The 12,146-nt window shown below is 47.7% G+C and overlaps 1 protein-coding gene across 1 annotated transcript in view; it reads left to right on the top strand.

Annotated features, from left to right (window-relative positions):
• The window catches only part of LOC138259971 (uncharacterized), a 601,590-nt gene that overhangs the window by 87,017 nt on the left and 502,427 nt on the right, over positions 1-12,146 (top strand). Inside the window, exon 4 of the mRNA XM_069207983.1 lies at positions 6,096-6,214. Coding sequence (XP_069064084.1) covers positions 6,096-6,214 — 119 coding nt within the window. The remainder of the gene's footprint in view (positions 1-6,095; positions 6,215-12,146) is intronic.

Raw genomic sequence — 12,146 nt, 5'->3', positions numbered from 1 at the left:
CTTGAAGAAAGAATACCTGTGAAGAGAGAGGACCAAGTCCAGGAGTCACAGTGGAGTCCAGGAGGAGAGGGTGTTACCTCCCTCTCCCAAATGAAATCCTTTGTTCTACCTTCCTGGGCTTGATCAGATCAAGCAGCAGAAGGGCAGAAACCTGTCTGAGGGATGTCCGCAGCTGGGCTGCCCGGAAAAACCCTGTAAGACTGGTGGTAGCATTGCTGGGGGTCCTCTAGGGAGTCCCCAGAGTGCATGGAATCATACTTCAAATACTTGCAACAGTATTGGGGTATGATTCCAACATGCTTGATACCAAACATGTCCAGGTTTGGAGTTACAATTATGTAGCTGGACATAGGAGTGACCTATGTCCAATGGACACGTAAAATGGCGTCCCCGCTCTCTCAAAGTCCAGAAAAATTGATCTGGAGTTTGTGGGGGCCCCTCTTCTGGTGCAGGGGTGCCCTCACACACCAGTACCTGCACCCTGCCCTCTGGGCTGAGAGGGCCTACCATAGGGGTGACTTGTGATGTAGTGACCTGTAGTGAAAACGGGTGCATGCACCCGTTTCACGCAGGGTGCAATGGCAGGCCTTCACAACCCTTTGCATGAGCTCCCTAAGGGTGGCAGAATAACTGCTGCAGCCTATAGGCATCCCCTCGAACTCCAATGCCCTGGGTACCTAGGTACTATATACTAGGGACTTACATGGGGAGACGAGTATGCCAATTGTGGAAAGAAAAAGGTACAATTTAGAGGAGAGAGCAAAACTACTAGGGTCCTGCTTAGCAGCAACCTAGTAGACCTAGTCAAACATACTGACAACATACTTTCCTATATATATGTTTAAGTGCCTCATTAGAAAAGCCATGGAATTTCCTTGGGGTAGACCAAAGATTCCCACACCGCATCACACTCAATCAACGTTGGATAAACCAAACCCAGGAAATTCTGGAGGCCCCTCGTAATCTCATAACATCGTACAAGCCCTGCCTGTATGGCAGTAGTGCTGAAGTTAACCGTATTTGAATACCTAGGGATCACAGAACAGTTTGATTGGACATCACACATTCAAATGTGTGGAGTTAAGATGGAGCAATATACAGGGGGGATCAAAGTCGCAGCTGTTTTCGCCCAGTATCCCCCACTCCAAATTTATAATCTCTAAAGTCTTGGGGAAATGTTTTATGGAGGGGAACTGTGGGGCCATATGGATGTAAGTAGTTTGAAAAAAGATGAAAACTGGTTCCTGCAACTCCTCACTAATCGCCCTGTTGGCTCGCTTATAATCCCTTTAATCCCCCCTGCTGCTTGATATGGAATTTAGACCTTTCTCTGACAAAATTACAAGCCTATCGTCCACAAAAAAGAGGGCTGGGACCTTCCTGCCAGCAAGACATAGGGTGTCATTAACATTATCATTGATGTTAAAGAGAAAGAGCATCGAAGCTAGCACGCACCCTTGCCTCACACTCTGAGTAATTGGGATGGGGTCAGCCAGTTCGCCCTGCAGCCCACAACTAAACTGGGCCAGATTATTGGAGTAGAGCCTGCTAATAATACAAATAAGGTATTTCGGTACACCCGTTTCGGCCATAATCTTCCACAAGGAAGCCCTAGGTACGAGGTCGAAGGTGGGCCAAAGGTCCACAAATACCACATAAAGACTCCGCCCCCCCGCCCAAGAGTGACATATTGCCAATAAATCAGTTGGAGGCAAAACACTTCATCTATGGTGCTAATGTCATCCCTAAAACCAGCTTGCAGTGGAGTCCGCAGTCTCACATCTGCCATCCAGTCATGAAGTTTTCCCATCAAAATCTGAATATTTTCTGGGAGCTGTCGCTCAGACTAATGGGCCTATAATTGGAAGGAAGAGCCCTTGACCCTTTTTTTAATACAGTGATGATCTAAGCCCCAGCCCATGATGCAGGCACGGGAAAACCACTGATTATTCAATTAAGACACAAAACAAGATAGGTTCTCCAGATGTTCTTCTCAGCCTCAAAGAGGTCCCTAGAAAATTGTCTGGGCCGGGTGCTCTATTGGGAGAGATCCAATCATTTGCTTTATTGACTTCCTCAATGATAACTGGCCAAGCATCAGGGGCATCTGTTCCTGGACTGGTGGGACTTGGGGTAATTCTAGCTATGATACTGTCCATATCAGCAGGAAGAGATCAACTGTTCTCTGGCACAGCCGGGTCTATGCTGGTCTCAGAAGAGTACAAGTTAGAAAAGTGGTCAACCCAGGTAGCTTCAGCGACGTTACTATCAATAAGCAAATTTGGATCAGGATTACTGTTTGCTACGATACGCCAACATGAATGGTGATCTTTCCCCTTAACAGCTGTTAACATAGCATCCTACTTTGCTAGCACTAAGTGTCTATTAGCACATTGTACAATGGCTTTATAGGAAGACCTAGCTGTTGGAATCAAACTTCTAATCCCATCTTTAATGGTGGTGGACAGGGCTCGCCTCACAATCTGCAAGATTTAGAATACCAGGGGGGCTTTTGCTCCTTCCTAGCAAGGTCCTACATTCCACCAAGATCAGGCTTCTAAAAGAGGCAAACATGGTATTGTGGGTGTCACTAATTCTACTCAAGAAGTCAGCATGCATCAGATTCAACCCCTCTGCCTGTACTGCCTCAAATCCAGTAGCAATCACCTCATAAAGTTGTCTAAAAATAGCCGGGGAGCTAGCCACAGAACTCCACTATATACTGCGACGATTGCTTGTTTTGGGTAAGCCTCCTGTCAAAGGATTGCATAATTGATCCAGACTGCTGGGACCAGATGATCTCATAGTGATACTCCGTGCGTTATGGTCACTAGCATATCAGGTGATCACAGACACATCAATCAACGTGCGCTGCAGTCTCTAGATCTACCAATATGTGGTCTATGTGGCTGGTCCTGTGCAGTCTATTAAAGGTATGCCTCTCCTCTCTCACTGACAACATTCTCCCATTGCATGCTTGGAGGACGTTGTTTAAGGTGAATGCATTCAATGCCAAAAAAGCGGCTGTCCATCTCTTAAGAGGTAGAAGTGTAAGGGATTTAATTGAGGGATGGCACTGACCATTTTATATCCTTCTCCCCGGACACGGTCTCTGAGTCAGTGCCCAGAGGTTCAAAATTACAGTTGAAATCACCGACACAGTTTTGAAGCATCCTGTTGGTACAGTCGCTAGGTGTGTGTTAATCGAATCAATGATTAATATATCTCATGTATCCACCCCCATGCACAAAGTAAACATATATACACAAGGAAGCAGAGTGACATACAAAACATCTTGCAAGCCTCAATCAACAACATTAGACACACAGGGTAAAATAGATTTAACCCAGATTGCCAGCCCCCGAAAGATCGTCCTTTCCCTGATGATGTGGCAGTCTAATCAAAACCAATGTACCCAGAATGAAATTGTGGATACAGCGCCCAACTCTCTTGGAATAGACAAACATCATGTGTATCTATGAAAGGGCACCAATCAGAGCAAACCAGCCTTGAAATCATGCCAGCAAGGTTAGGGACTAAATTGGTGGTTGAGACAGTTGAAACCACCGAGACACTGGAAGATGACAGAAACAAATTCTTAGGGTGTATAACCACCTCAGCTGGTCCTTGGAATGGTCAGCCCAACTCATCGAGATCTTGTAAGGGAAAAAAAACTATTGAGACATGGCATGGTCAAATTACACGTCTGTGGTGTGGATAGTGTGTAGGGAACGAGGAGGACTACTTTCAGGTACCTATAGAAGAAACCAAGAGACAAAACATTAACGGTGTCCCATTGCTAGGTGGTCGATGATGCTGATTCAGAATTTGTGCCGCCAAAAATGGATATCTAAAATGAATGATAACACAGTCCCTATGCAGAGATCTTTCCTATGGGCCAATCCAAACCACACACCTCACCATCACGAGATGACAAAAGTCTTTCATGGAGAAGTTAGATTGGCAGGATAACCAATGTGATACCTTGTTTTTAGGTTTATCAAAGGTCTCATTATATGGGTTATCTAAGCCAGGTACATTTCCCAAAACAGCAGCAAAGGGACAACACTCCCGGGGTAGGTTGATATGTGGAAGGGTACTCTTATTGCCATGGGTAAGATTCAAGGTTGACCTGGTGGGGTTATAAACCAGGTTGCCTCTCTGACCAGTTACACATTCAGATACCCATTCATCCCGGGTGGCAACAGATGTACACCTTACAGGGAGAGCACCAAAAGCTAATTGCATAGTTGGTACTGTAGGGCCCAAAGTAGCCCTTGCATCAGTCAAACATGGTATAAAGGGTGCATCAGTGGTAATGTCAGAGAAAACCTCAGGGGTCAGAGTGCCCACTTGAGTCTCCCAAGCCTCAAAAAAAGGATCCAAATGAGTTTTAAAGTTCAGTCAGTAGTGTCGAGAGAGGAGTCCAAGTAGACACACTTGAGAAAACACAGGAGCTGTGTCCGGGAACCAAAGAATGGCTGTGATCCTGTCCGTTTCCCCTGGCCTCACTGGTGGGGAGCCCCCTTTTGGTTTTGCTTTTATGTTTGGAAGCTGGACTAAAACCAAGAACTTACTCCTGCAACGACGAGCCCAGGGCTATTTCATTGATTGGTAGACCTGCTCTGTCCAGAGGAGGTGACAGAGCCATTTGCGGCGGCAGGCAGTGGATACCCATGGCAGAAGCAAGGGGATCAGTTGGATCCAGTGATAAGCGTCTCTCTACCTTAGTAATAATCCCCACAGCTCTGGCTAAGAAACTATTTATAGATGAGCAGTTGGGTGCCACTGATGGTCTAAAGGGTGCTGGCTTCCTCTTACCCATTGAAAAAGCCAGACACACAAACACCCAGCAGTTGGGCACTGAGCATTAAATAGGAGCTGAGATGGAATATAAGCACCTTGCTTGTCTGATTTCTAGGCATAGTCAAATTCACAACTGGCAATGTCTGCTGTAAAGTATGCGAAAGATGATAGGCCCAGACCAGCCTCGTCTGGGCGGTGAAGGGTGAAGATGGGCTGCTAGATCCTTGCAGCACATATACAGCTTGTTGAACCAGTCAGGCCCCACCTGCTGCAATGGTGACTGGGGGAAGTAGTCCCACCCAGTCCAGAAGGAGAGTTAAGTCATGAAATTCGGGCCAGGAAAACCGGCATTATCAGCATCCCAAATATTTCCTAAATTGGATCAGCATTGGTGAGGTCCTACTGGATAAAGTTGTTTCAGATCCTAGGTGCATTGGTGTAAGAGTCCCTAGTGCCTTCTTTTTTCTTTATTACACTTCCAGTCTGGTTGTGTCCTGGCTGTGGGTGCGGGGAAGGCAAACAGATGGTGAGCTTGTCTGCAAGATAAGAGGGTGGGGGTGAGGTACTAGTCCTGATGGCTTTGTAAATGATGCTTCTGGTTTTTAAGCTGTTGCAGGCAGTGAGTTGAGCCATTGGAGTTCCATCAGGATGGGGTGATGTGATCATATTTCCATAGGTGAGGATGAGACTTGCTTTGGCATGTTGGATGCCTTCAAGGAGGGCATTATGAAGTCTGGGAAGCCAAGGAACAGGTAGTTACCACCATACAAATACAATAGCAGGGGGGCTGGAAAAGCAGTTAAAATGGTGCTTTCTGGAAGAATGTGTTTCACTAGTTTAGAAGGGAGAGGTGGTACCAGGAACTAATTTTTTTCGTTTTTTTAAAATTATAACTGTATTGCTTGAGAGAGATTGGTGTCCAAGGTAAATCCAAATAACTTGGCATTTGGTGAAAGTTAGTTTTCAAAGTCATCAAATTTCATGTCCGTGGCACTCATGCTAGAGTAGAGAGAGGACACCATGTTGTGCCAAATCTGTTGTTGAAAGCTCGAGGTCATTTGCGAATTCAGAAGCCAGATTCCATGCTGTATCATTCCTATGATTGTGGAAAAGTATTCTGCGATACAGTCGTCTGGTTAAGAAGTCAGACATGTTTGTGTTTGATAATCTGTTTGATAATCTGTTTCAGATGTTTTAATCCTAGGTCATATTTCTGCCTTTCTAGTTGTGAATTTACTATTGATATGCGTATGCTTATAAACAAATCTTATTTTTACACTGCTTTGTAGGTGTATGAACAGGGAGTGCAGTCCATTCCACTCAGCATCGATCTCTGGATCCATTTCATCACTTTCCTCCAGGAAACAGCAGACATGACTCAGATCGAGCCCCTCCAGAGAATTTCCAAGTAGGCTTCTTTGCTTCTGAAAACTTTACTCTTTTGTATAAGTAAGAAATTGAGGTGGGTTTGAAAAGAGTGAGTTACTCATTGCAGTAATTTTTGTATTTGGTCCCTTCAGCTATACAAATGGGAAGGTCTCCCTTTAGACCGTACCAAAGGAAGGTTGCTCTAGCACAACAACAGCGTTGATGCCTGAGAAAGGAATTTTCAGCCCACTCCCAGGTTCTGGCCATATTATCTGGTTAGTTTCTACATCCCAGTCCTTGCATGGCTAGGATGTAGTAGAGCTGAAAGAAGTTGACGTGGGCTCAGACACTGGATATGTAAAATTAGATGAGTTACTAGAGCGAGCAGTATTTACCTATTGTTTCAACCCTTTCCCTTCACCCATATGAATGAGATGATTCTTCTTTGAATACATAAATGAGAAGGGAGGTGAGTTCCTACAAAAGGTTCAAAGACAAATATGTTTTAGGATGGCATGTATAAACAAATAGTGAGCCCAGGAGCTAGCATTCTAAGAATGCTTCCGAAAAGTAAGATCGAGTACCCTTGGTTGCTGCTGCGCAAACGACATTGCTAGAACATGCTTAATCAAGCTTTTGAAGTCTGGTGCAGGAACTTTCACAGGAATGAGAAGCCTGCAGCATTGTTTAACATCTTTGGTTTTAGCCAGAGGAAAACCTACTGTCCTTTTAATGTAGTTAATGATCCTTCCTGACGAAAATGCACTTTACAGAAAGTTGGGTAGGCACACTGTGTTGGTCAGGAAATTAGAATACACTCATAAACCTACTGTATATTTCATAAATGCTGTGCAAGCTTCTTGAGCCGTTAAATCCTCTAGCTTACAAATTCTGTTGAGCCGTTGTTGCCAACAAAAAAAGCTGGTTTTCAATAATCTAATTTAATATTGTTCTAGCCATAAGTTAAAAATGTATGTGGACTAAAGCCTGCATGCAAAACTATATTAATATCTCATTCCGGATACCTGTCACAGGTTTTGTAGATGGCAGCCAGGATGCTCTTGGGAGGGTTTTCTCTATTTCAATCCCTGGAGTCTTTTAGAATGAATCTGGAACTTGCAATCACTCGCAGGATAAAACACATGGCCTCTCCTTTCTTTGTTACTCCATATTTTTGCTTATTCAGTCGTTGCATTTGCCGCAGTTTCATGATCTATGTTGTGAAGCAGCTTCATTAAATGTAATGTTTTCTACTCTTTCTACTACATATCTAGAAGACAAGAGATCAAAATTGGTTTTCTTTTTTTTTTCTTTTTTTAAGAAGTGGTGTGTTGACCTTTAATTGTGGGGAAGTAATTATCTTATCTGATAGAGACTTCTAGTTGCAGATTCCTTACCTTAGAATTTTCCCCAGGCGTCAGACTGGCTCTGGAGATTTTTCTTCAAGCAGTAGACCTGCAGGCCGTGAGGTGGCGTTGGTCGACTCCGCGGGCGTCGTTGGCATCATAGTCACCGTAATGATGTCATGGTCGTATGTAGACGTCAACCTGGCTCACTGACGTCAGTTCTTTTCTTTCTGCTCCAGCCAATGCGCAGATCCGGAGAAGAGCTACCCCTAGTCATTTTTTGACTATCTGCAAAACTTTTATCAATACATTTTTGACGAGTTTTGGATGCGTCGAGGGATGTCCCGAAAGACCAGATTCAAGCCCTGCCACTGATTGATGTCAGTGACTGATCTGCACCTCGTCTGCTTCTGGTGTCTGGAGCGCAACCAAGACCCGAAGTCGTGCTCCAAATGTCGGGCCATGAACCCGAAAGCTTTGAGGGAGCAGTCCCTGAAGCTTATGGCGACCCGACACCAGACTCCGTGTCGCTCCCGGTCTCGTTCAAGGGGAAGTTCAGGAGACCAGTTGCGGAGTCATCACCCCTCCTCCAAGTGATCCGGACGGTTGGGTCACAAGAAGACGAAGAAGGACAAAAATGTTTCGCATTCGCTCCATCACTTGGACGACGCAACGCAAGAAGAGCATTGACACTCTAGGCCTCTGTCTTCGGGGCCTCCGTCTGGGTCAGCTCCGCAACTCCCTGACTTTCCGGGGGCCGGTGCCACCCCTGCCCAACTCAGAATTTTATAAGGCCATGCGCCTCATCTTTGCGCAGCCGACCAACCCTCGGCGCCTTTGGGCCCAGGGGAGTCGGTGAGGGCCCCCTCAGGTTCCAAGTTTTGGTTTCGGTCCAACTCTAGAGGGCACCTCCAGATCCATTCTTGGATCCTTTCCAGCACCAGTGATGCCAATGTGACCTTCCCTGGCGTCTGGACAGACGTCGATGATCCAGACGTCGGTTGGGTCCACAATGAACGTCGATCCTCCACTGATTCCCGACGACCCGGAGCCGAAACAGCGTCGCTCAACTCTGATTCCATTTTCCATGGGCTCTCCTGGGCCCAGGGCGGATCCTGACCCCCTACTGCTATGGGTATGGATATGGGGATAGTGTAGAAGGGTTGTTGGAACCTTTAGAATACCAGCTTGACCCCGACATGGACGCCAGCGGGTTAGACAACTCCCCTGACGCTGGAATGCTTTCTGCCACTACCGTGGCTACTCTACTCTATGGTGGTGAGAAGGGCTGCTGAGGTTTTGGACCTCTAGCTTCCTTCTGTGGAGGTAAGGACTAATCTCCTGACCAAGGTGCTTAAGCCTGGGGCCTCCAATTTGGAACCCCTCCTTCTATTCATTGAAGCCCTTGTGGACATCCTTCTGGGTACCTGGTCCAAACCCAGCACAGGGGCACCTGTGACTAGGACGGTTGCCCACTGCCATCAGCCTGCTCTGATCCAACACCCTATGCTAAAGAGCCTTGTCATCCGGGCTTCGTCATCCTCTGGCGCAGTCCCTGCCGCTCCCCTGGGTAGGGAATCAAAAAGACTGGATAGCTTTGGCAAGAAAATGTTTTCTTCCGCCAGTCTAGCGCTGCGGTCTGTGAACACTGCATGCGTTTTGGGTTGATACTCCCATACTCTGCGGGATACGGTCACGCAAGCGCTGCCTTGAGTCCTGGAGGAGGCCCCGAAACGTTCTCTCCCAAGCCATTACGGATGGGAGAGATGCAGCAAAGTTCATGATTCGTTGTGGACTGGATGCGTCCGACTCACTGGGCAGATCGGTTGCATTGACTGTGACCTTTAAGCACCACGCCTAGTTGAGGACGTCTGACTTTTCAGGAGATGGTCAGCAATCCTTGATGGACATGCCCTTTGATGGCACCAGTCTCGGGCGCTTTAAGGTTTCCCAGGATATGGCTCGGTCCCTTGGCCTTGTAGCTGCTCATCGCCCCCCACAGTCCACTTTTTGCTCCTTTCGTGGCTATGGAAGGGGCACCCAACCATGTTCCTTTCCGATCGGCCACCAACTTGTGCCTCTACGCGGATGTGGGATCCCTCAAGCTTGTGGATCTTGGAGCCAGCGGTCCATCTCTGCCTCTGCCTCCTAGCCTTCCTAGTCCGTCGGAACATCCAAGACCAGTTGGCGGCAGGATCCGCCATCCCCTGCCCCAGTGGGAATCCATTACCACGGACATCTGGGTGTTACAAATTGTCCGAAGGGGCTACTCCCTCCTCTTTGAGACTTCTCCGGTGATGCCACCATCATACGATCATCTATCAGAGGATCATTTGGCACTTCTCTGCAAGGAGGTCACAGCTCCTCTCTTGGCCAAGGGAGCCATAGAGAGGGTCCCTGCGCCAGGAGTCGGTCGTGGTTGTTTTTCCAGCTACTTTCTGATGCCCAAAAGGACAAAGTCCTTTGCCCTATCCTCGGTCTCCAGTCCCTCAATCTCTTCCTCAAGAAGGAGAAGTTCAAAATGATAACCCTAACTCAGGTCCTTTCTGCCCTGGACCCTGGAGATTGGATGGTAGCGTTGGACTTGCAGGACACCTATTTTCACCTTCCCGTCCTGCCGGGCCACAGATGATACTTGCGATTCATGGTAGGTCACGAGCACTTTCAGTTCACCAAGTTCCCCTTTGGCCTTAGCAGGGCCCCTTGGGTGTTCACGAAAGTGATGGTAGTGGTTGCAGCTCATCTGAGCAGATTAGCGATTTCAGTCTTCCCCTACCTCGACGACTGGCTTTTGAAGGCGGACACGCCCCAGAAAGTCATCTCCCACTTCCAGAGTACGGCGAACCTCCTACAGTCACTGGGGTTCACTATAAACATGCCAAAGTCACACCTGAGTCCCTCTCAGATGCTCCCTTTCATCAGTGCTGTTCTGGACGCAGTGCAGTTTCGGGTTTATCCTCTTAAAAAGCGAGTCCAGGATATTCGGCTATGATACCGATGTTTCAGCCTCTATCCTGGATTTCGGTGAGAATGACTCTGAGGCTGCTGGGCCTCATGGCATCCTGCATCGTTCTGGTCCAACATGGCAGATGACAGATGCGGGCTCTGCAGTGGGACCTGAAGTTCAGTGGGCGCAGCATCAGGGAAATCTCAGAAGGAATGAAAGACCTGAAGTGGTGGTTGTCGAATCAAGATTGAGTCAGCGGCAGATACCTCTTGCTTCCCCAACCAAATCTCACAGTAGTGACAGATGGCTCACTCCTGGGATGGGGTGGCCACATGGGAGAGGTGGAGATCAGAGGCCTCTGTTGTCCGGTGGAGTCCAGGCTCCACATCAACCTTTTGGAGCTCTGGGTGATCCAACTTTCACTGAAAGATTTCCTTTCCTTTTTCAAAGGGAAAGTGGTGCAGGTGTTTACTGACAACACCACTGCCATGTGGTACTGCAACAAGCGGGGCGGAGTGGGGTTGTGGACCCTTGTCAAGAGGCTCTTCGCCTCTGGAGATGGCTGGAGCGCAGGGCATTTCACAGGTGGTTCAACATGTGGCAGACTCTGATCATCAGAGCAGACAAACTCAGCCATCAATGCATAGTCGATCACGAATGCCGTCTCCATCCGGAGGTGGCACAGGATCTCTTTTAGCAGTGGGGAGAGGCTTGGTTAGATCGGTTTGCCTACACAGAGAACGCGCAATGTCAGCTGCTTTGCACGTTGGAGTTTCCAAGGCATCAGTCGCTCAGTGATGCTGTTCGTCATGAATGGAGCTCAGGCTTTCTGTATGTCTTCCTGCCAATGCCATTTTTGCCTAGAGTTCTGAAGAAGATCAAGCATGACCTGGCCTAAGGAATCCTGCTGGCTCTGGACTGGGTACGAAGAATCTGTTATCCCGAGTTATTGAGCATGCCCATCAATCCTCCGATCAGACTGCCCCTCCGGAAGGATCTTCTGTCGCAGCAGCAGGGAACGGTCATTCACCCGAACCTGTCCAGTCTCTGACTCCTTGCGTGGAGATTGGACGTCCGCAGTTGATGGCTTTCGACCTTCCTACCGAAGTCTGTGATGTTATCTTGGCATCCAGGTGTCCCTCCACAAAAACAGTATACGCCTGTCATTGTAAAAAAATTAGTGGTATTGTGAATCAACAAGTCTGTTGATTCCCCTCTCTGCACCTCTCTCAGAGGTTCTCCTCTTTATTCTCTCTCTTGCCCAGCAGGGCTCTGCCCTGAGCACCCTCAAGGGCTGTTTGTCTGCCATCTCTGCCTTTTAAAGGCTACCAGACCAAACTTCTCTGTTCAAATCTCCCACTTTTGGCAGGTTTCTCAAGGGAGTCACACATGTTTCCTCCCATCCCGTTCATAATGCCCCAGTGGGATTTGAACTTGGTCCTCACATACCTCGTGTGCTCCTTTCGAGTTGGTCCACAACTGTCCCCTACGGCTCTTGACCCTTAAAACTGCCTTCCTGATTGCCATCACCTCTGCCTCGCAGAGTGAGTGAGCTCCAGGCTCTCTCTTCGAAGCCACTATTCCTAGCAGTAGATCCTGACAAGGTGGTGCTTCGTACCAGAGCTTCTTTCCTTCCCAAAGTGGTGACACCTTTTCATGTAGGCCAACCAATCACCTTG

Source organism: Pleurodeles waltl, chromosome 9, assembly GCF_031143425.1.
Source record: "Pleurodeles waltl isolate 20211129_DDA chromosome 9, aPleWal1.hap1.20221129, whole genome shotgun sequence".
Classification (NCBI taxonomy): Eukaryota; Metazoa; Chordata; class Amphibia; order Caudata; family Salamandridae; genus Pleurodeles; species Pleurodeles waltl.
Note: the sequence above shows the minus strand (reverse complement) of the source record. Positions and strands in the feature narration are given on the sequence as shown.